Here is a 21982-nt window from a genome sequence, read left to right as displayed (position 1 = left end):
TTGGGAATTTGAGGGCTGCAGTGTATGTTGATTTATCAATGATACCACCACTGGGATCTATCTATCAATATTTGCACCACCGTGTGAAGAAAACAGAAGGTGTGATAGAAGCCATGCTATTCAATGATTTATGGAACCTCTTTTTGCATAGGATGGGGAGAATGATGTCTTTTTAAGGTTTTTTGACATTTATTAATGTCAGTGTTAATATTAAAAAATGTTAAATACCAAAATATTAAATGTTTCAGTGATTAACCTGACCTGGGGATTCCCAGGAAAAGTGGATTGGTTGACTTTGAGTCCAGTAGCATCTTGCAACCGAAGACAACATAAATACAGGTAGTCTTTGACCCTTTGTTGAGTAGCCATTCAAAGTTACAACCGCACTGAAAAAGTGATGGACCACTGGTCCTGACACTTGGATTCTTGCAACATCCCCATGGTCATGTGATCAAAATTTGGGTGTTTGGCAACCGGCCTGTATTTAGAAAACAGTTGCAGAATTTGAGTGTCCTGTCAATACCTTTTGTAACCTTCCCAGCCAGTTTCTGGCAAAGAAAGACAAGAGAAGCTGGATTCATTCAAGGAGCGCATGGTTCATTTAGCAACTGTGGTGATTCATTAAACTGTTGCAGCAAAGGTGATAAAATTGGGTGTGACTCAGTTAAGAAGTGCCTTGATTACAAGTGGAAATTCTAGTCCCAATTGTGATCTTAAGTCAAGGACTACCTTGTATCTCAGCGTTGGAGTGGTGAGTTCTGGTTTCTCTAAGCTTGGATTTTTCTAACATTGGGTGTTTATTTAGGGAGAATAATAGAATAAAAAGAGTTCGAAGAGACAGAGGTCTTCTAGTTCAGCCCTCCCTGCCCAAGCAGGAGACCCTACCCCATTTCAGACAAATGGCTGACTAGTCTCTTCTTAAAAGCCTCCCGTGATGAAGCGCCCACAACTTCTGGTGGCAAGTTGTTCCACTGGTTAATTGTCCTCACTGTTAGGAAGTGTCTCCTCAATTCTAGGTTGCTTCTCTCCTTGGTTAGTTTCCATCCATTGCTTCAGGTGCTTTGCAAAATAGCTTGACCCCCTCTTCTTTGTGGCAGCCCCTGTATTGGAACACTGCCTTCCTATCACCCCTAGTCCTTCTTTCCATTAGGTTGGACATACCCAGTCCCTGCAACTGTTCTTCCTATGTTTTAGCCTCTAGTCCCCTAATCATCTCTGTTGATCTTCTCAGCACTCTTTCTTAAGGTCTCAACATCTTTTGTATCACGGTGACCAAAACTGGATGCAGTATTCCAGGTGTGGTCTGACCAAGACTTTGTAGAGCAGTACTAGTACTGTACTAGAACTATACTAGTACTAAACTAGTACTAGTACTAGTAAAATGGACATGGTGGCTCAGTGGCTAAGACGCAGAGCTTGTCGATCAGAAATGTCATCAGTTCGGCGGTTCAAATCCCTAGCGCCACATAACGGAGTGAGCTCCTGTTACTTGTCTCAGCCTCTGCCAACCTAGCAGTTCAAAAGCATGTAAAAAATGCAAATAGAAAAATAAGAACCACTTTGGTGGGAAGGTAGCAGCGTTCCGTGCACCTTCGGCGTTTAGTCATGCCGGCCACATGACCATGGAGACAGTCTTCTGACAGCGCAGGCTCTTCAGCTTTGTAACGGAGATGAGCAGGGCCCCCTAGAGCCAGAAACAACTAGCATGTATGTGTGAGGGGAACCTTTACCTTATCTTTACTAGTACTTCATGTGATTTTGAGTTTATCTCTCTGTTGATGCAGCTCAGGACTGTGGCAGTTATGAAACTCGGCAAATGGGTGAGGGTGTTTAGAGCAATCCCTCTTCAACCCTTAATGCTGCTCACACCAGCAGTTCTTCCGGGATCGTGACAGTACAAATGACAATGAACAAATGAGCCCACACATTCACTGCTTTTTTGTTCCTTGGTATACAAACACAATGAAACTAAAACAAACGTTGCTGTTCAAATCAAAGTTTCAAATCTATCCAGAAAATTTGAAAACAAAAACAAAAATGGAGTATTTCCCAATCTAATATTCCTAGACTGTTTCTTCTTTGGGCAAGCTTTTTTTTTTAAAGATTAGTCATAGATTCCATTAAGAGAATAAAATCCAGTTCATGTAAGAGACTAAAAAAAAATTAATTGCAGATTAAAAGTTCCATTAGAGCCATGATGGCGAACCTATGGCATTCAGTGCCATTTGTGCCAGTACGCGAGCCGCAGGCAAACTTACCTCAGTGCGCATGTACGTCTCACAGCTGATTTTTGGCTGGTTTGAGGCCTTTTTCGGCCTCCCAAAGGCTTGAAAAAAGCCTCTGCAGGCTCAATAGGCGCATTTCTCAACTTCCTGTAATACCGGAAGTGATTAAACGGGCCTATTTGGCCTGCAGAGGCTTTTTTCAAGCCTTTGGGAGGCCGAAAAAGGCCTCAAACCATCTGAAAATCCTCTGTGAGGTGCAGTGCTGGTAAAGGGGGTGGCAGCGGGGGGCAGTAGTGGTGGGGCAGGGGGATTGCATGCGCATGTGCAGGAGTGTGGGGGGGCGCGTTGCCTTCTGGGCACTGGCATGCGAGCGCCCAAGCGCCAGCGTGCACACAATTTTTGGCACAGAAGCCTAAAAAGGTTAGCTACCACTGCAGTAGAGTGTTCAATTTGTGACTGTTCTAACTTTGTGTATTCTAAGACTGGTGTCTTACAAAGTTGAAGGTCGTCCGCCATTTATGACTTACGAAGAGCTTAGCAACTCTTCAAAATTATGATGCCATTCTGAAGTTCCTACAGCCGCCCTTCCCCAGTCACGGCCACACAATGATAACCGGCCTTCATTTACTGTCGTTTGCAGCATCCCATGGTCACACAGCTGCATTTTACAATAATTCCCGCCCCCCGAAAACCATCATTTTTACCCATAGCGCACCGTTGGTTCAATTAAAGCTGCAGCATTTGCTTAACCAACACCCCCCCCCCAAAAAAAAGGTTTTAAAAGTGGGTTAGTCCTGTGGACCCTCACAACTTACAACCCCGATGAGTAGACTCCACTGTAATTAGAATTGAGCTGAAAAGGACCTTTGGAGGACTTCTAGTCCAGCCCCTTGCTCAAGCAGGAGAAGCTATACTAGGAGCATCAAACTCAATTTCATTGAGGACCACATCCAGGCTGTGGTTGACCTTGGGCGGCCGGGTGGGCGTGGCCATTTGGGTGGGTGTGGCTGACTGAGTGGGCATGGCCAGCTTGACACCACTCCCCAAACTGCTGGCATGTTTCCTCTTCGCCTTGGATAGACCGGGCCGAACCGACGAGGGCCGTCCCCTTATATTTTCCAGGACGGCTCCACAGGCCAGCTCCAACCCTGGGGCCTTGTGTTTGACACCCCTGCCCTATTCCATTTCAGACAAGTGACTATCCAATCTCTTCTTAAAAGCCTTCAGTGATGAAGCACCCACGTCTTCTGAGGGCAAAGCTGTTCCACTGATTAATTGTCCTCACTGTTGGGAAGTTTCTCCTTAATTCCAGGTTGAATCTTTCCTTGATTGGTTTCCATCGTTTCTTGTCTTGTCCTTTGGTGCTTTGGAAAATAAATTGACCCCCCCCCCACTCTTTGTGGCAGCCTCTCAAATACCGGACCCCCACAAGTCCTTATGGTCCTAAGTAAAAGACTACTTGTAATCCTATGCATGGCTGTCCAATTAAAAATTAAAATAATGCAGGCATGTCGATTTAGCCATAGAACCCACTTCCTAGAAAGACTCCAATCCTTTCTCCTGGAACTACCCTACCCCTGAAAATCAACATTGTGGCTTTCACCATGCAATTGAAATCCGTTTTACAGATGTTACAGATATGACATAGGTTGCGTGGTGTGGCTTGGTGGGCATGGCAGGGGAAGGATAATGCAAAATCCTCCTCTCCGCGCCCCACTAACCTGCTTTCCAGCTCTGTTCTCCTGTGCAGGGCAACCAAAGAAGACCCAGCCGATCAGCTGGGACTCAATGGGAGGCAGAGAAGAGATGGGGGCGGGGCCAGTCAGAGGTGGGATTTGCCGGTTCTCTGAACTACTCAAAATTTCCACTACTGGTTTTCCAGAACTGGTTTTCAGAACCTGCTGAAGACCACCTGTTTCAAACCCTCCCTAGATACCCCTCTCCAGGCGGCTATATAAAAGCAACACTACTGGTTCCTTCTCTGAGGATACATTTAAGACAGCCCCAGTATAATGTTCTTTTTTTTAACGTAATATTTTATTCTGTATTTGCACATCCATCTTTGTCTCCAGGGAACCTGCCTTGCATAAAATCTTCTTTGTTGGCTAAGGCAAAACGATGCCTTCGGTTAAAGGTCTGTTAGAAAGAAGACAGATGAGAATGAAAAACAAAAACAAAAAACTAAATAAACGCTGAATTTCCGCCTGAGGCATATCGAAAGACAAATGCCATCTCTGCTTTTTTTATATTAAAAAAATTTATTGAGATGATGTAATTACAAGCATTTAAAAATTATTTGCAACTCACTGGCCCTGAGTAAAGGCATTCTTGTTTTGCTTTGTTACATTCATTCAGTTCACTCCCTTAAACCCCACACCTCGAAGAAAATAGGAAGCGCCATCTTCAACAGATTATAATTTACTTAAGAAAATAATAAAAAGAGATTTTTTTTTCCTTTAAAAAAACAACGCGACAGCACGATTTCCTTTCGACTTTGCATATGACTGCAGCTAATTCCACAGAAAACAGTAAAGAGGTTTCATTCCTAGTTCTTTTCCGAACTCTTGAGCTGCCAGCAATTCTCGGTATACACGGGGAATTTTTTTTTTACATTGATTTAGCAGACTTTCTGTTCCTTTTACCACTGGCTAAAAGAGCAGGGAAATGCAAAACGTTACAAACAGGAAGAATTCTTTCTTTTTGTACCAAATAGACCCACGGCTGTCCTTTTGAAGGGCAGCCATGCGTTAATTGTAATATGTACTTTGGCTTCAAAGAAACAAACATTGTGATTCGGTTCTCGAATATGGAAAACACGCTGTTCCAGTTTCAATTTCTCTCGCTCTTTAATATCATAAGCCAGACTCTTTTCCCCCCTCCCCAGATACCGTATTTTCATAAATTGCCTTGGCCAGACGCCTGCAGTTTGGATGATGGCCTTTGTGGATGAAGGACAAACACCACCACAAACACACATCCGCCCCATCTAACCCCAATATCCCGGACACGATCCTGTTCTCGGATTTCTTGCCTTCTCAAAAGTGTAGCTTTTCTCTCGGCAGCAATGATGGTTCCTTTGGGACGGAGTTAGACTTGACTGCTTCTTATCTCTTGGCTAATGTATGGTAACACGGATGAAGCTGGCGTCGTTTTGAAGCTTTGCTGGGAAAGGAGAAGAAGCAGTTGTAGGAAAGGGACAACACCCCTTTCCCTCCATTTTGTGTGTGTGTGTTATAATTTTCATTTGCTGCATTTTTAATGGAAGGTATACATTTCTATCAAGGGCGAATTTCATTTCGCTTTGGGAAGAAATGAAAAGCAAAGGATTTGTGCCTCCATATGTGTGCACATCGATGTGTCTACAATCTGACCACTTTAAAAACACCCCTTCCTGGAAGTCTCTATGGCTAGTTCTTTTTAAGGAATACTCCTGCAAAATGTAATTAAGAAGTCACCTAGCCTATATCTTGGATTGGGTGTACTCGCCATCTTGAGACCCTCAAATGTAACACTCCCTTTTCAAAAAGTTAAGCTTCTAGCCCTTAACAATTCAGAAAATAGGCTTTTAAAAAAAGCTGCAATGAAATTTCCAAAACAAGAAGCAGGTTTCCGATGATGGGAAAGTGAAAATGAAATTCAAGACAAGTCTTTGTGTGCTCCTCAACTCGGAGAAGCAGGCAATGTTACACAAAGTAAAGGAAAACAGATACAAATATACTTCATTTGCCCAAAAGAACCTAGTGAAGCAGTCCATTACTTTTTCTGACGCTGTTTAAATTACTGTGGAAAAAGAATTTTGACTTCTTTCGTGTATGATTTACATAATCTTGTCCATGGCTGTTATTAAAAAAACCCCGAACACTCTTATATAGCCAGCATTTTGTCATGACAAACGAACCTCTGAACTTAAGGAGGAAATAACTTCATTTGTGGTATAGAAAGAGGGATGACTTCCACCTAGGAGTTTTACAGAATACAGTCTTCCTACCAACCAAAGGCACATACAAATTTCCTCTTAAGGCTACGAAGCTCATCTGTCATTGCAAGAATCCAGAACACTGCAACGTGATAAAAATAGTAGTCTTCAGTATTCACATCCACCTAAGAAATGAGGAAGATGACTTAGAAAACTTCGGGGGCGGCGTGGGAAGAGCAGAAGCAAAGGGAACGAGACGAAGGTCAGCCCCAGAGATTCAATTTCACCTCTCTGAGCTGTGAAGGCCACTTCCTGGGAAAAATTATAGCCACCATTTTGGAAATCCTAAACCAGGGGTGTCAAACTCAGGGCCCGGGGACCAGATCCGCCCTGCAGGATACTTAGATCTGGCCAGCGGAGCTGCCCTGGAAACAGTGGACCAGCCCGCAGTGCTTTTGCCAGCCAAAACGGGCTCCCAAGCTCCGTTTTCGGCTGCCACGGCCTCCTGTAACCCTCTGCCAGAGAAAACGGAGCTCGGGAGGCAGGGGTGGGATCTGACCGGTGTAACCACCGGTTTGGTGATTTTACATTTCAGCTAAGGGCGGGCGCAGCAGCAGACATAGAACGGGTTCTATGTATGCTCTCTGTTTGCTGCTTCTCAGAGCAACCGGTTCTACAGAAGTGGACAGAACCGGTAGAATCCCACTCCTGTCGGAAGGACCGCATGTGGGAGGGAGCCTGTTTTCACTGCCTGACCACTAGCAGCATGCTCTGGCCTCCACAGGCGCCCCTAATGTTGAGCTGGCCACGCCTACCCTGGCCCAGAGGTCGAACACAACCGCCATGCGGACCTCAATGTAAATGAGTTTGACACCCCTGTCCTAAGCCCTTCCTTCCCTTTGGAGGACCAACTTATTTTCCTCGCAGACCAGAGGCTTGCCCCCCAACCCAAAGAAGGAGAGGGAGAGACACCGAAAAACCATCTCACGTTCTTCAGCCTTGCAGTTGGAAATACCTTTTAGTAACCATCCAGCAAAATATCCCACACCCCGGCTGCATGGTTTCTGCTTAACCCTTTCTCGAAGCTGGGCCATCATCCTGCAGAAATATCCTGCCTTTTACTGGTTTCTAGAATAGTTTCTCCTACTCAATTCAAGAGTGCTCAGGTGCCTGGATTCGGTCCATGTGCTTTTGAGGAGTCAACGCTGGCTAACAACACTCCCCAAACGACGGCACACTCTTTTCCCCACAGCCACCAATGAGGCTTTTTTTTTTTTTTTTTGGTATTTCTCATGCTCTAAACCATGGATTGCAGTCCACGTTCTTCGATCTTTTGTGCCGACGGAGGCTGACTTGCAAGCAGGTCTCGGCCTCTGTAGATTCTCCCCGGTGCCTCTTGCCCTCCGGCCCTTGATTTTCTTTCTCTCTCTCTCTTTCCTACAGAGGCTCTCGCGAGAATCTGCACTGACCCACAGTTGTGCTAATTTCCATAGGAAAGCATTCAGAGTATGCAGCCCCCTGACGTTCTGCTCTACAAAAGGAATTATTTTAAAAGCCCAAATATTACTTGGACGGGTTAATTAGAAAAAATAATAATAATATATATATATATTTATATATATATATATATCCCAAACTGACCAATTGAAAACAAAACAAAAAAATCAAGCCCAAGGTGAGACAGGTCCTAAAAGCCAGGTGAGAGCACTAGGCTCCCACTCTTCTCGACCAAATGTTGTTGCCACACCACCCTTGCCAATCTTGTTTCTTCGCTAAGGTGCTTGGCGGGGTCCTGCCAGTCCAAGATAAATGCCAAGTCCCGGAGCCCTGTTTTCCCAGCCCAATGGATCTCCAGAGACGGTTTCTCCATAAACCACAGTGAAGGAAGTAGGATCAAATCCTCAGCACTCATCTTCCTGGTAGATCTGCTCATCCAGTTCCTGAGATTCCAGATGCTCTAGGCGGTCAGTGCGGCCGCTCATAATTTCATCTGGCGTCTTCATGAACCTGCAGAAACAAAGAGTGTGTAAGTGTGGGGAGCAGAGTTTAATTCTTTCTTTCTTTTTACTGGCATTGGTGCTTCTTCACTGCTTCCGCGAACTTTGGACAACGGGCTCTGTGAGCTGCAGCCAATTTGCTGGCGACCACTCGGTGGTAAAGTGTTAATGCCCACTACGTTGCAAATGGTTTTAATTATTTTACCAATCCGAAATGGGGAAGTCAATTTTCAAACTATCTGTTGTGGTTCGCTGGCAGCCTCTGCAGACGGCAGCGGAGTCGGACAGTGGGGAAGAACAGGGACCAGTCTGGGAGTCTGGAGAGGACTCGGATGGGGGTCTTGCATCCAATGCAGGGATGGGACCAGGACCATCTGGGAGTGGTGTGCTGACCCTGGAGCCTTCGGAGTCTGGCAGCAGCGAGGACCCAGGGGAGCCTGTTCCCAGTGTGTGTGTGAGCAGAGCTGCTAGAAGGCAAGAGCAGCTGAGACAAAAGGGGCGACTCGGGAGTAAGGCTGAGAGGTGATTGCCCCTCCCATAAGGTATAAAGGACAGGCAAAGGTGAAGAAACCTTTGCAGGAAGCAAAATCATTCGTGCTGTTCAGATTAATCCTTGAAGCTCTGTGTGGACTTTGCACTTCGGTTGGTTTTTCACAGTTCATTTGGCACTTTAGTTATTGGCAGCAATTCAAAGGAGAGAAAGATGGGTACTTATCTCAAGGGACTGTTTGGGACTCATTACAGGCCGGGAATGAACATAATTCCCAGCGTTGAAATAAAACAAGAGTTGTTTGGACTAAGCACATGCTTAATTACGGTCTTGGGAAGCCTTGGTCAGAAATACTATCAGTCGCAACCAAGCCTATAATGGTGGGAAGAATTTTGGTTGACATTCCTAATGACAAGGACATTCAAATACATATAAAAGATTTAGTAGCCAGCCATGATTTATCTTATTGAGGAAACAGGGGTCTCCAACCTCCGGTCCGTGGACCGCCACTGGTCCATGGCATGTCAGAAACGGGTCCACGTAAACAAACAAAGCCCCATCTGTGGGATACAGGCAGCACTATAAAACCAAGGCCCCTCTCTCCATGGAACAATTCCAAAAAATGTATATCTTCTGAGTATATGGCAAAGGTAGAATTCTGCCAGTTCTATGGAACCGGTTATTATGGTTCTGCGCAGTTCAGAGAGCCGGCAAATCGTGCCTCTGGCTGGCCCCGCCCGTCTCCACCTACTCCTCCCTGCCCAATCAGTCCTTATTGCGCATGCCCAACATTGCGCGCATGCCCGACATCACTGACTGCATTCTCCCCTGCCCAGTCACTCCTTAAAAGTATTTCTTTTCCTCCCAACGATTAGCTGATCCAATGATCAGCTGTGCCGGGATCACCCTCATGGTCTGTTTTGCCCAGGAGGCAAAAAGGGGCATGGAGGGTGGCTGGGTGGGCAGGTGCTGCATTCCCCCTCCCGCGCTCCATTTTTGCCTTCCTGGGAGCAAAACGCCCTCCCCCAGGAGGCAAAGGGGGGGGGGGGAGAAGGGGGCTTGCAAAAAAGCCACGCCCACCCAGTCACATGGCCATGCCCACCTAGCCACGCCCATAGAACTGGTGGTTAACAAATTTGAATCCCACCCCTGGTAAATTCATATTGTATTAAATTATACGCATATCATTTCAAATTTAACTTGTTCTAAACAGAGCAAGTTTTTTAGTGCTCTAGGAATAGCAAAAAGAATTCTTCTGAAGAGATGGAAAAAATACTTCAGATGTAAAGGACTGGATTTTAGATACCAGTGATCAAGCAATTTCTGTTAGGAAATTATATATTCTGTCATCCCAAAGGTGCTTTTTTCAGGAGGCAACTGGACTTGTTTTTTTTCTTTTGAAGACGTTTCGTTTCTCATCCAAGAAGCTTCTTCAGCTCTGACGGGATAGTGGGTGCACCTTTGGGGCATCCAGTCAGAGCTGAAGAAGCTTCTTGGATGAGAAACGAAACGTCTTCAAAAGGGAAAAACAAGAAAGTCCAGTTGTCTCCTGAAAAAAGCACCTTTGGGAACAACCATGACCCTGGATGATTGAGAATCTCTACAGACTTTTATATATTCTGTCAATCAGAAAATGTTACATTATGTTTCCCCCCTGGGAAAAAAATATTCTTGGGCAGGGCTTGATGAATACTAACAACTTAATTCCCTTTTTTTTGATGACTTGTACAATCAAATGAACTTGGACATTTTGGACTTTGCCTATGTTTTTGTTTGTTGTTGTTTTCAGGTGTTTTTTTTTTTGAATGGTGACTTGTTATACACACACACACAAAGAGATTGCCTTGAATAACATAAGTAAAAACAAAAATTCTTTCAAAAAATTTGGAATGCACAAAAGCACACACACACAAAATCACAATTACCTGAACAAAAGTCTTTGTCCTGGCTCCTTTCTGATAATATTTAGTTTGTAGTAGTGGCGCAGGGCACGGGACATTTTCTCGTAGGTCATATTTGTTCGGTTCTGTTCCATTTAAGACAAAGAAAAGCAAGAATTAAAACAAGTTACCAAAATGATAAAGAAAGAAGAGATGGCTAAATCCCAGTTCACATTCCCTTTTCCTCGTCTTTGGTTGTCTTCGCTTACGTCATGCTAGATAACACCGAGCCCGTTAAATTGTACAGTCCACAACTTGGGAGGAAATTAATAAATCAACATATGAAATTGTTGAAGAGATAATTCAGAAGATATTAGATTGTGCAGAATGGACAGACTTACACTGAAAATCAAACAGAAAGAAGACACAGGATATTATCAAACATGGAACTTATTTTACCAGTGGCTGGAAAAAAGGGATGGAGAGTAAGAATGGCAATTGTATTGTTAGGCCATTTAAATACCCAGACAAGATGTTTATTAAGCACTAAGAAATGTAATAAATAGAAAATTAATAACATAAAATAAAAAAATATGAGATTGGGTAGGCTTGATTCTTAAGGGCTCCAACCTCTTTTGTTTATCCAAAATATGTAAACAGTTGGGCTACTGTAATGCACTCTAGATGGGGCTGCCCTTGAGGGTGATTTGGAAGCTACAGTTGGTGCAGAATGTGGTGGGGCATAGGACAGAGCTGGACAGACCTTGGCATGCCCATGAAATGCCACTGATCTATGCATTCACTAGATGCTAGTCAGCTTCTGGGTATAATTCAGCGTGCCGATCATCATCTATAAAGCTCTTGATGGCTTAGAACCAGGAGTCAGCCTTCTCGGGTAAAGGAAAGAAACACATCCAGGTAACTAATTCTACTTTATTGCAAAGCTACATTAGCAAAATCTTGCAAGTCTAAAAGTACAAATTTCCCACCGACACTTTTAACCTAAGTACAAACTTCCCACCAATCTGACCTGGAGTGCTCACATTGCAACCCTGGCCAAAAGGGCCCAGCAGAGATTATACTACCTGAGACTTCTCAGAAAACAACAACTGAATGGAAAACTGCTGGTGACCTTCTACTGCTGCACCATAGAGAGTATTTTAACTTACTGCACCTCTGTATGGTTTGCCAATTAAACAGGGGCAGATAGGAAAGCACTCCAGAGGGTTAACGTCATTGCCCAGAAGATCATTGCTTGCCCTCTCCCCACTTTGGAAGAGCTTTATAGCTCCCGCTGCCTTAAGAAAGTTCAAAACATTCTTATTAAAGATCCATCTTATCCTGGGCACCCTTTTTTTTGAAATATTACCATCTGGCAGACCGTACAGGATAATAAAAACAAGGACAAATAGGCTGAAAAACAGCATCTATCCCACAGCAGTAACTCTACTGAATTCTACTGTATAGTGCCATATTAATGCAATATCAGGGATTTTCAATTCAATTGTATAGAATGTGAAGGAGGTGTGTTTGTGTTTTTAATTTTTTTTATGTATAATGTACCCTGAAGATGGCATTTAATTTTGTTGTAGGAGGTGCAATGACAATAAAGTAAACTAAAAAATAAATAAAAATAACAGCTTGACCTATTAGATTGGGTCTTTTTAAAAGTTTCTTCCTCTGACCATTAAGTGATTGGGGGCTCCTGCTTCTCTTGCCTGCTTGTTTCCAAGGTAGCATCTCTTCCCCTTCTCCTTCAAGGTCATCCACATGGTCCATTACACCAAGTTTCTGCCCATCTGGTACACACAGACAAAGCTGGCCTGCTACGAGACCCTTCAGACGTACAAGACATCAGTTGAGACCCCAGAAGCATGGCTTCTTCTCTGCCACCTTCTGGAACGGCATCTCCCCACAGATTTGTCTAGACTCTAGCTCCCACCCTGACAAGGTTCTGGAACGCTTTAGAGCAAAGGCCTTCAAACTTGGCAAGTTTAAGACTTGTGGACTTCAACTCCCAGAATCTCTGAGCTAACATGACTGGAGGAGGAATTCTGGGAGTTGAAGTCCACAAGTCTTAAAACTGTCAAGTTTGAAGACTCTCTCTCTCTCTCTCTCTCTCTCTCTCTCTCTCTCTCTCTCTCTCTCTAATCAAGGGTCTTCAAACTTGGCAAGTTTAAGACTTGTGGACTTCAACTCCCAGAATTCCTTAGCTAACATGACTGGAGGAGGAATTCTGGGAGTTGAATCCAAAGTCTAAAGCTGTCAATTTCAAGACCTGCTTTAAGACTGAAGAAACTAGTTGGACAAGCGGTAAAATGTTTCACACAAAAGAAAAAGAAAAGTCCAGCCACCATGACTCAACTTCCAGACTTTAAGGGCTGTTCAACCAGGGCTTGGGTGTTTGTTGAGCTTTGTTGGTTGTGTTTTCTATCTGAGGGAGTGTGTTTGTCCGGATGTACGGGATTTCATCTCTAATGTTTTTTTTAATTGTTTCCTATTTTTAGTGTAAGCTGCCCAGAGACACTTTGGAGTCTGGTAGCCTCTGAATTTCATAAGCAAATGAACAAACAAAAAGGTTGCTCTTGAGCGGAAGTTCAAAGGGCCCAGCCGAATAGGGCTGGAAGCCTGTCTAGACATAGCCATCTACCAGAGAGGAGGAAGGCCAAAATAAAAAATTAAGATGGAGGTGGTGGTACCTGCATGACGGAAACCCCACCCTTTCAAATATGTCTTGCACATGTGATGGAGGATACTTCTATTGCGAGAGCAAAATCTGTCTCCAAAATTGCCTCACTTCCGGGCATCCTGCATACTACTACCACTATTGCTAGGTACTATTACTGCATGCTGCCAATCCTTCCAGCAAAATGTAATAAAGCGACCCAATTCTCACCTGCAAACAGCATAACATTCATTTTTTTAAAAAATCAATATAGCAATGACAACACAGACCAAAAAAAAATAAAGGAAAAAGGAAGAAAGGAAGGAGAAGGAGGGAGGGAAGGGAAGGGAAGGAAGGAGGGGAGGGAAGGAAGGAGGGAGAGGGGGAGGAAAGGAAGGAAGGGAAGGGGGAGGGAAGGAAGGAAGGAGGGAGGGAGGGAAGGCAGGAGGAGGGGAGGAAGGAAGGAGAGGGAGGGGAGGGAAGGCAGGAGAAGGGGAGGGGAGGAAGGAAGGAGAGGGAGGGAAGGAAGGCAGGAGAAGGGGAGGGGAGGAAGGAAGGAGAGGGAGGGAAGAAGGCAGAAGGGGGAGAAAGGAAGGGGGGAGGGAAGGAAGGAGATGGAGGGAACGGAAGGGAAAAAAGGAAGGAAGGAAAGAAAGAAAGAAAGAAAGAAAGAAAGAAAGAAAGAAAGAAAGAAAGAAAGAAAGAAAGAAAGAAAGAAAGAAAGAAAGAAAGAAAGAAAGAAAGAAAGAAAGAAAGAAATCATATATGACCCTTCCATTGGTTTTCACCAACTTCCAAACATCTGTGATTCCCCTCCCCTCCAAGGGGGGGGGGGAGACAGTCTGGGAAGCTTTTCCTATGAATTGTCACAATGAAGGAGGAATTGTGCTATTAAGTCAATTGCCTACCATCAAAATTAGGAGCAGATGCAATCTGCCCATGTCATTTTAGCCTTCTCCCCATCCACATAAGACCAGGGAGCAGAGAAAGGAGTTTGCTGCTGGAAGAGTCTACATAAGCAGATGTCACTTGAAAGGAATGGAAGACTTTACTAGAATTCCTAACCTCCTACTCATCAAGAGACATGAGCTTTTGTTCCTTGTACTGCACTGGACCCCGGCTAAGCGTAGACTTTCCTGCTAGAAATTTGAGAAGGAAAAGTCCTCACACCAACAATGGTCCAAAGTAGTCAAAAGAACCCTGCCCTCTTTCCTCGGATATTTTGCAATAAGCACACCCCAAATAAGGACATGTCAGATCGCCCCCTCCCACAAGATTCCCAGAGTGCACTCGTGATGGGAAAACTATGCCCAAAATGGTTCGTGTTTTCTGGAAGCAAATCTTCCAGAATGACAAATGGCCTCCAGAGTTCCCGGTGTGAATGGGACGGTGGGTTTTGCATAGCCCTAGAGAGCCACCCTGAATATTTTTGCTCGTCTAAGTGTGGGAAATTCCCACGTGTTCAGTTAGTAATGAAGAAGAAATGAAATAGGGGAGAGACACATCTTCTTCTCTAAAGCAGTATTTTATTCTTATTTTTATTATCTCTCTCTCTCTCTCCCTCTCCCTTCTATCTGAACATACCTATCATCCATCTATTTATCTGATCCTGTCTGTCTGTCTGTATCTATCTGAACATATCCAGGGGTGGGGCTACTGGGGGTTTGCAGGGGTTCAGGAGAGCCCCTAGCTAAGATTCTGTGCTGTTTGGAGAACCCCCAAATCCCACTCCTGTCTGGCCCCGCCCACCCCTCCCCTCCCGAGCCCCCACGAGGCTCATTTTGGATGCAGATAAGTGCAGGGCGCACATGGAGGCTCAGGGAGGGTGAAAAACGGGCTTCCCAGAAGTTCAGGAAACTGGAAATGGGCCTGTTTCTAACTTCCAGAGAGCCTCCAGAGCCCAGGGAGGCCGTTTTCACCCTCCTGGAGGCTTGAGGAAAGCCTCCGGAGCCCGGGGAGGGCAAAAACACTCTCTCTGCGGTGATGCAGGAGGCTGACTAGGCCATGCCCACCCAGCAACTGGGCAGAGAACCCTTTGCTAAAATTTTTGAAGCCCACCCCTGAACATTATCTATCTATCTATCTATCTATCTATCTATCTATCTATCTATCTATCTATCTATCTATCTATCTATCTATCTATCTAATCTATCTATCATCTATCTCATCTATTTATCTATCTATCTCATCTATCTATCATCTATCTATCTCATTTATCTATCATCTATCATCTACCTACCTACCTACCTATTTATCTGATCCACCCTACTTATGCTGACAGAGGAGGCATACTGTGGGCCGTGTGACCAGGGTATTCTGGCTGGCAGGGTCCAGGAAAACGGCCTTCTCTACCATTGTTCCAGCTCTTTGGAACATCTGCCCTACCCCTTCACATTAAGGGTGGTGGGTAGATTAACAACAGATCCTACTTCTCCCCCATTCCTGTTCCTGCCCTCCTCCTCTTTTAATCAGACCACAGAATTTGGATCTTCACAATTTTTTTATTTAGGTCTTTTAGTTTTTGTATAGTTTTTGTCTTTTTAAGATTGTAAGCCAGCCAGAATTACCCTGTGGTAAGATGGGCAGCCAATATAATTTTGCAAAACAAACAAGTGTCATCAATGATTATAGATGATTACAGAATTTCTCTTTTGGTCTACATCTAACTCCTTTTTTTTTCTTTTAGTAGAATCGTATTTATTCTTTCTCCACTCCTCCCCAATCATTTAATTCACAGTCTCTGCAAGACCATCATGGATCCTTTGTACCTTATGATTTCCCCATAGCCGGGCCAGCCCATTGGGGTCCACTATCCGAAATATTTTGGATTCTCTGTCCTCCCATCGGATGAAATTTTCGTACCGGCTGTCGGAGAGCAACTGATAGACGTAATCCCAAAGGAGTCTGCAGTCTGGAAAGAGAACGACAGAAAAGTCTTCAAAAAGTTCCTGCCGGAAATGAAATTAGTTAATTGGCCACCACTGACTCACCTCCAGGAAAAATGCCAGGAACTGTCATGCATTAACTCTATTTCTCTGCATAAAGTATTGAGATACTACTGCTGCTTGTGAAGAATCCCAAAGCAATCGACACTCGTTATACAGTGATATTTTAGAATAAAACCGATCCATTATAAAGACAGGTGCCAGGAGGTATTCAGAGCGGAGATGTGCCACGAGAAAAAGGAGCTGTGATGGCACAGTGGTTAGAATGCAGTATTGCAAGCTACTCTGCCAATGGTCAGCAGTTCGATCCTGACTGACTCTAGGTTGACTCATCCTTCCGAGGTGGGTAAAATGAGGACCCATATTGTTGAGGGGGCAATATACTGACTCTGCAAACCGCTTAGAGAGGGCTGTAAAGCACTGTGAAGCGATGTAGAAGTCTAAGTGCTATTGCTATTGCTTTTTAAGAGGAAACTGAAAACATGTTGGACAAGGTTGTTGTGGTTCGCTGGCAGCAGAATCCGACAGTGGGGAAGAACTGGGACCAGTCTGGGAGTCTGGGGAGGACTCAGACGAGGTTCCTTCGTCTGATACAGAGATGGGGCCAGGACCATCTGGGAGTTATGTGCTGACTCCGGAGCCTCCAGAATATGGCCGCAGTGAGGCAGAGGAACAAGGAGAGCCTGTTCCCAGTGCGCAAGTGCGCAGAGCTGCCAGAAGGCAAGAGCAGCTAAGACAAAAGGGGCAACTCGGGAGTAAGGCTTGGAGGTGTTTGCCCCTCCCATAAGATATAAAGGAAGTGCAAAGGTAGGAAAACCTTTGCAGGAAGCAAAGTCATTCGCTCCAATCGGTTTGGACTCTGACAGCTTCGTGGTGAATTTATTCTGCTTGATTTTGGAAAGACTAATTGGGACTTTAGTTGTTGGCAGCATTTCAAGTAAGATAAGGTGTGTTCTTATCAGACGTCTTACAAAGAACTTTGGCAGACGTCCCTGGGACTAATTATAACCGGTAAAGACTCATTCCGGGCCGTGAATGACGATAATTCACAGCCATTGAACTAAAATAAAAGAGTTTTGGATTTTATATGTGTTTGTTGGTGTCTCAGGAAGCCTTGGTCAGAACAAAGGTCAGCTGCAGATGGTAGGTCCCTCCAAAGAAGAGGAGGATGTCCCCACAGAGAAGGTGCCCTTCCGTGGTGCCACAAAGGGCCAACCTACAAGATATGGCAAAGACAGGAAGACCGTCTTCCATGAAGAACCTCGGTGTGTTGGTGGCCCAACTAATTGAAGATGTTCAACACCTACAAGGCTGAAGTCCATCCAGACTAGCCTTCTTCAAGCTGATAAGTCTCCAAGGGTATTGAAGAATGCCTCCTTTCCATTCTCACCAACAGTCAGCATTCTAATACAGGTAGTCCTCAACTTACAACATTGAGTGACCGTTTAAAGTTACAATGGCACTGAAGCGACATGACCGTTTTTCACAGTTACAACCTTCGTAGCATCCCCATGATCATGGGATCAAAATTCAGATGCTTGGCAACCAGTTCATATTTATGACCGTTGCCGTGTCCCAAGTTCATCATGTGATCCCTTTTGTGACCTTCTGGCCAGCTGGGAAGCCAGATTCGCTTAACAACCGGGTTGCTAGCTTATCAACTGCAGTGATTCGCTTAACAGCAGTGGCAAGGAAGGTTGTAAAATGGGGCAAAAGTCACTTAACAGCAGAAATGTTGGGCTCCGTTGAGGTCGTAAGTCAAGGACTACCTGGGCAACATGCCGGTTTCTCATCAGGGTGATTGAGATGGGTGGGTGGTGCACGAAGACGAGAATCTGGATTGAAACCTGCAGTGGGACATACGGTGACATCTAATTTTACATCTAGCTATCATCTTGTCTGGATAATCCATTGGCCTTTGGATGGAGAACTGGGATATATATATATATATAAAATAGGATAAAAATTTAGTCTGACTATCAAAAGATTTAACTGTGCAATGCCTCCAGAATAATTGCTCAGGTAGAATACCTCACAGTCTGTCTATATACATAACCACGTACAGTATATAACTTTTGAATCTCAACTTTTTGCTTGAATAACAATGACATGGTGATCTTTGACTCCTGCCATAATATTCCAGGATTCAATTAACTCTTCTAAGACGTGGCATTAGAATGGAAGCACAGGTAAGTCTTCAACTTATGACCACAATGGAGTTCCAAATTTTATGTTGCAAAGTGACAAAATTTATTGTGAGTTTTGTGTCAACTTAAAAAATATTGCTTTGGTCTTTTTAGTTGCCAGCAGAAAGGGAGTGGGGAAAGTAGTGCATTCCTTATATGTTTCAGATAATTGCTAGGCAACTGAAGCTGCTGGCGTGCAAGATTATTACTGGAGAACATGATTGATGACTCTCGGCTATAGATGTGTCCCATTGGAGAATATACATCCAGGGGATGGGGGGAAGACCGGGATCAAGGGTGAAATGAATGAGGTGTCATAAGAGTCAGCTGCACCCAGGTAACACTGACATTGTCACTCCTAATAAATCAGTTTTTTTACTCTGAGAGATGCGGCTAAGAGACTTATAATTTGAATAGGGGTGGTTTGTCGGAGCCCTGACATTTTGCCCCATTTTACGGTTTTTCTTACCACACTTGCTAAGTGAATCATCGCAGTCGTTAAATCAGTAACCCGGTTGTTAAGTAAATCTGGCTTCCCCACTGACTTTCCTTGTCGGAACCGGTCACAAAAAAAAAGGATCCCATGAGCTTGGGATTCATTCATAAAAGTGAGTCGAATATAAATCACCTAACCCTGGGGATGCTATCTATGGTCATCAGTGTGAAAAAACCTTTTTTCAGTGCCGTTGTAACTTTGAACGGTCACAAAAGAACAGTTGTAAGTCGAGGACTACCTGTATAGATTAGCAGAATCGTGCGCCATAAATCTAATATGAATGTAGCACTATTTCACTTGCCTGTATTTAACACAGCTTTTCTACAAAAACATTAAATTCAGAGCAATTATTCTGGAGGTATTACAACATCTCTTGATAGTTGGATTGAGTTTTTCCCATTATAGCCCCCAAAGGCCAATGAATTATCTAGACCAGATTAGTAGGCTGGCTGTGGAATAGTGAGAACTGAAGGCCACACATCTTAAAAGTTGCCAGATTTGAGAAACGCTGTCCTAAAATACTATTTAGCTGCAGAAATGCAGGGATTCTGGAAGAATAACATTTTTTTCTTTTCCTGCTCTTTTCCTTTCTTTCCCAAGCTATTTTTATATGTTTCCTTCCTTGTCAAGAGAAATGGCAGTTTGCATGTATGGTTATATGTTTAAAAAATAATAATCCCAGAACAAAAAGCAGATGGAAAGGCAAGAATTGTGTTTCCTTCTCTTTCCTTGTTGCCAATTCCGGTCCAGTTCCACCCTATCCTGCTTATGGTTAGGATCAACGGAAAACAGAATTTCTCCTCACAAACCTCTCAAGATGATTTTTAAAAAACAAACAAAAAACAACAACCAAGGGTTGTATTACAAAGAGAATCAATGAGGAGAAATAATTTGAGTTCTGCTCTCCTGATGTGCTATTAGGGAAAACTACCCACTTCTCCTAGTTTCTAGTTTCCTTCTTAGCTGATAAAAGAAATCACCCAACTTTGCAGCAAATATTGGAATACTTTCAAATTGGGAAGAAAAAAAAAGAGTAAGAAGAAAAATTGTGAACACACACACAAAAAACCCCGTGTTAAATTGGCCAGCCATTTAACAAGACGAAGAAAACAAGCAGAAAATCAGAAGGTGGCTCTTTGTGGAGATTATAGGTAGCCCTCAACTTATGACCACAATTACTAAGTGAGGCAGTTGTGAAATTAACTGAATCGTGAGATTCAATTCAGTGAATCTGATGTGGTTAGCCAGCAGCAGGTGTGGACAGCTGAGGAGAGTGAGGACTCAGATGAGGGGGCAGGACCACTAAGGAGTGGACTGCTGCCTTCAGAGATTGTGGGGGCTGGCAGCAGCGATGAGGAAATTCCCTAGGAGCCTGTGCCAAGTGCGTGTGCGCATAGGAAAGAGCAGCTACAACAGCACGGGCGACTCGGGAGTAAGGCTGCAAGGTAATGGCCCCTCCTTCAAGAAGATTAAAGCCAGCTGTGAAGCGAACGTTCTTTGCAGGAAGCAAAGACGTTTTGAAACTCAGCCTCGTGGACATTACAGTTGGTATTTGAAGACTCTTGTGTTGTAAATTATTTCTTATCTGTCGTTTTTTGGCAGCCTTGCAAAAACTTGGCAAGGCTCTTTCTTGTCGGAGCTAATTAGTTGGAAGCAGCCTTTTATCTGTGAAGAAACAGAATTCATAGATGAAACATTAAAAGGTTGTGCTGCTGCCTTTGTCTTGTGTTTGCTCTCTTGGAAACAGGTTTGGGTCAGAACAGAATCAGCAGAACGACTTGGATCCAGAAGTTGTGAATGCTCAGACACTGGAAGTTTTTAAGAAGAGGCTGTGCAACCATTTGTCTGAAATCGTATATGGCAGGGGTCCCCAACCACCGGGCTGCGGACGGTACCGGTCCGCGGAACAAGTCCTACCGGGCGCTGGTTTGCTGGGCGCCATCTTTTTTTGATGAAAGGTGCTTCCGGTGAGCTTTTCCGGGTAGAAAGCTCACCGGAAGCACTTTTCATCAAAAAGATGGCGGTGCCAGCGCTTCTGGTGAGCTTTTCCGGGTAGAAAGCCACTTACCCAGAAAAGCTCACCGAAAGCGCCGCCATCTTTTTGATGAAAAAGTGCTTCCGGTGAGGTCACCGGAAGCACTTTTTCATCAAAAAGATGGCGGCGCCAATACACCGGCACCGGGCCGCGCCATAAAAAAGGTTGGGGATACCGGGCCGCGGCATAAGAAAGGTTGGGGATCACTGGTATATGGGGCTTCCTGCCTAAGCAAGGGGTTGGACTAGAAGACCTCCAAGGTCCCTTCCAACTCTGTTATTCTATGCTAATCCATCTTCCCCCATCGACTTGGCTTGTTGGAAGCTGGCTGGGAAGGTTACAGATGGTGATCACATAACTCTGGGACAGCACAACGGTCATAAATATTATATGTCAGTTGTCAAGTCCCTGAATTCTGATCACGTGACCACGGAAATGCTGCAATGGTCGTTAAGTGTGAAAAATGGTCATAAGTCACTTTTTAAAGTGCTGTTGTAACTTCAAATGGTCACTAAAAATGGTTGTAAGTCAAGGACTACCTATATGGGTTTAATTACTTACTTACTGACACATATTTTAAATTTATGTACAGGTAGTCCTCCACTTGAGACCGCAATGAAGTCCAGAATTATTTTGCTAAGTAAAACAGCTGCTAAATGAATCCTGCCCCATTTTACAACCTTCCTTGCCACCGTTGTTAAATGAATCTCTGCAGTTTTTAAGTTACTCACACAGTTGTTAAGCGAATCGGTCTTCCTCACTGACTTTGCTTGTCAGAAGGTCGCAAAAGGGGATCCCTTGAACCCCAGGACATTGCGACCGTCATAAATACGAATCAGTTGCCAAGCGCCTGAATTTTGATCCTGTGACCAGGGAGATTCTGCAATGGTCGTGTGAAAAACGGTCGTAAGTCATTTTTTTCAGTGCCTTGGTAACTTTGGTCACTAAATGAACTGTTATAAGTCAAGGACTACCTGTAAAGACTTTTCCAATCTTCGACTATCCTCTCTGTGCAACTGAAGAGCCCCTTGTTGATGTATGGTTTGCACACCGCTGTTCTGGACAAGGGCCTTAGACTTTGGAAAATTAAGCAAATTTGAGGGGTCACCATTCCATTCCTTGCATCTCTCATACAGAAGCAGCTACA

General features: G+C 44.2%; 1 protein-coding gene across 2 annotated transcripts in view; it reads right to left on the bottom strand.

Annotated features, from left to right (window-relative positions):
* Positions 1-4463: 4463 nt before the first annotated feature.
* The window catches only part of ETV6 (ETS variant transcription factor 6), a 123445-nt gene continuing 105926 nt past the window's right edge, over positions 4464-21982 (bottom strand). For both annotated transcript variants that reach the window (XM_026679260.2, XM_087969528.1), the window contains exons 6-8: positions 15942-16084; positions 10554-10654; positions 4464-8148 (exon numbers count right to left, since the gene is read on the bottom strand). In XM_026679260.2, the coding sequence (XP_026535045.2) occupies positions 8043-8148; positions 10554-10654; positions 15942-16084 (350 nt within the window). In that variant the 3' untranslated portion in view covers positions 4464-8042. The remainder of the gene's footprint in view (positions 8149-10553; positions 10655-15941; positions 16085-21982) is intronic.

Source organism: Notechis scutatus, chromosome 6, assembly GCF_049901735.1.
Source record: "Notechis scutatus isolate UNSWTSFEM ecotype Mainland chromosome 6, rNotScu1.2, whole genome shotgun sequence".
Classification (NCBI taxonomy): Eukaryota; Metazoa; Chordata; class Lepidosauria; order Squamata; family Elapidae; genus Notechis; species Notechis scutatus.
This window is presented reverse-complemented; position numbering and strand designations above follow the sequence as displayed.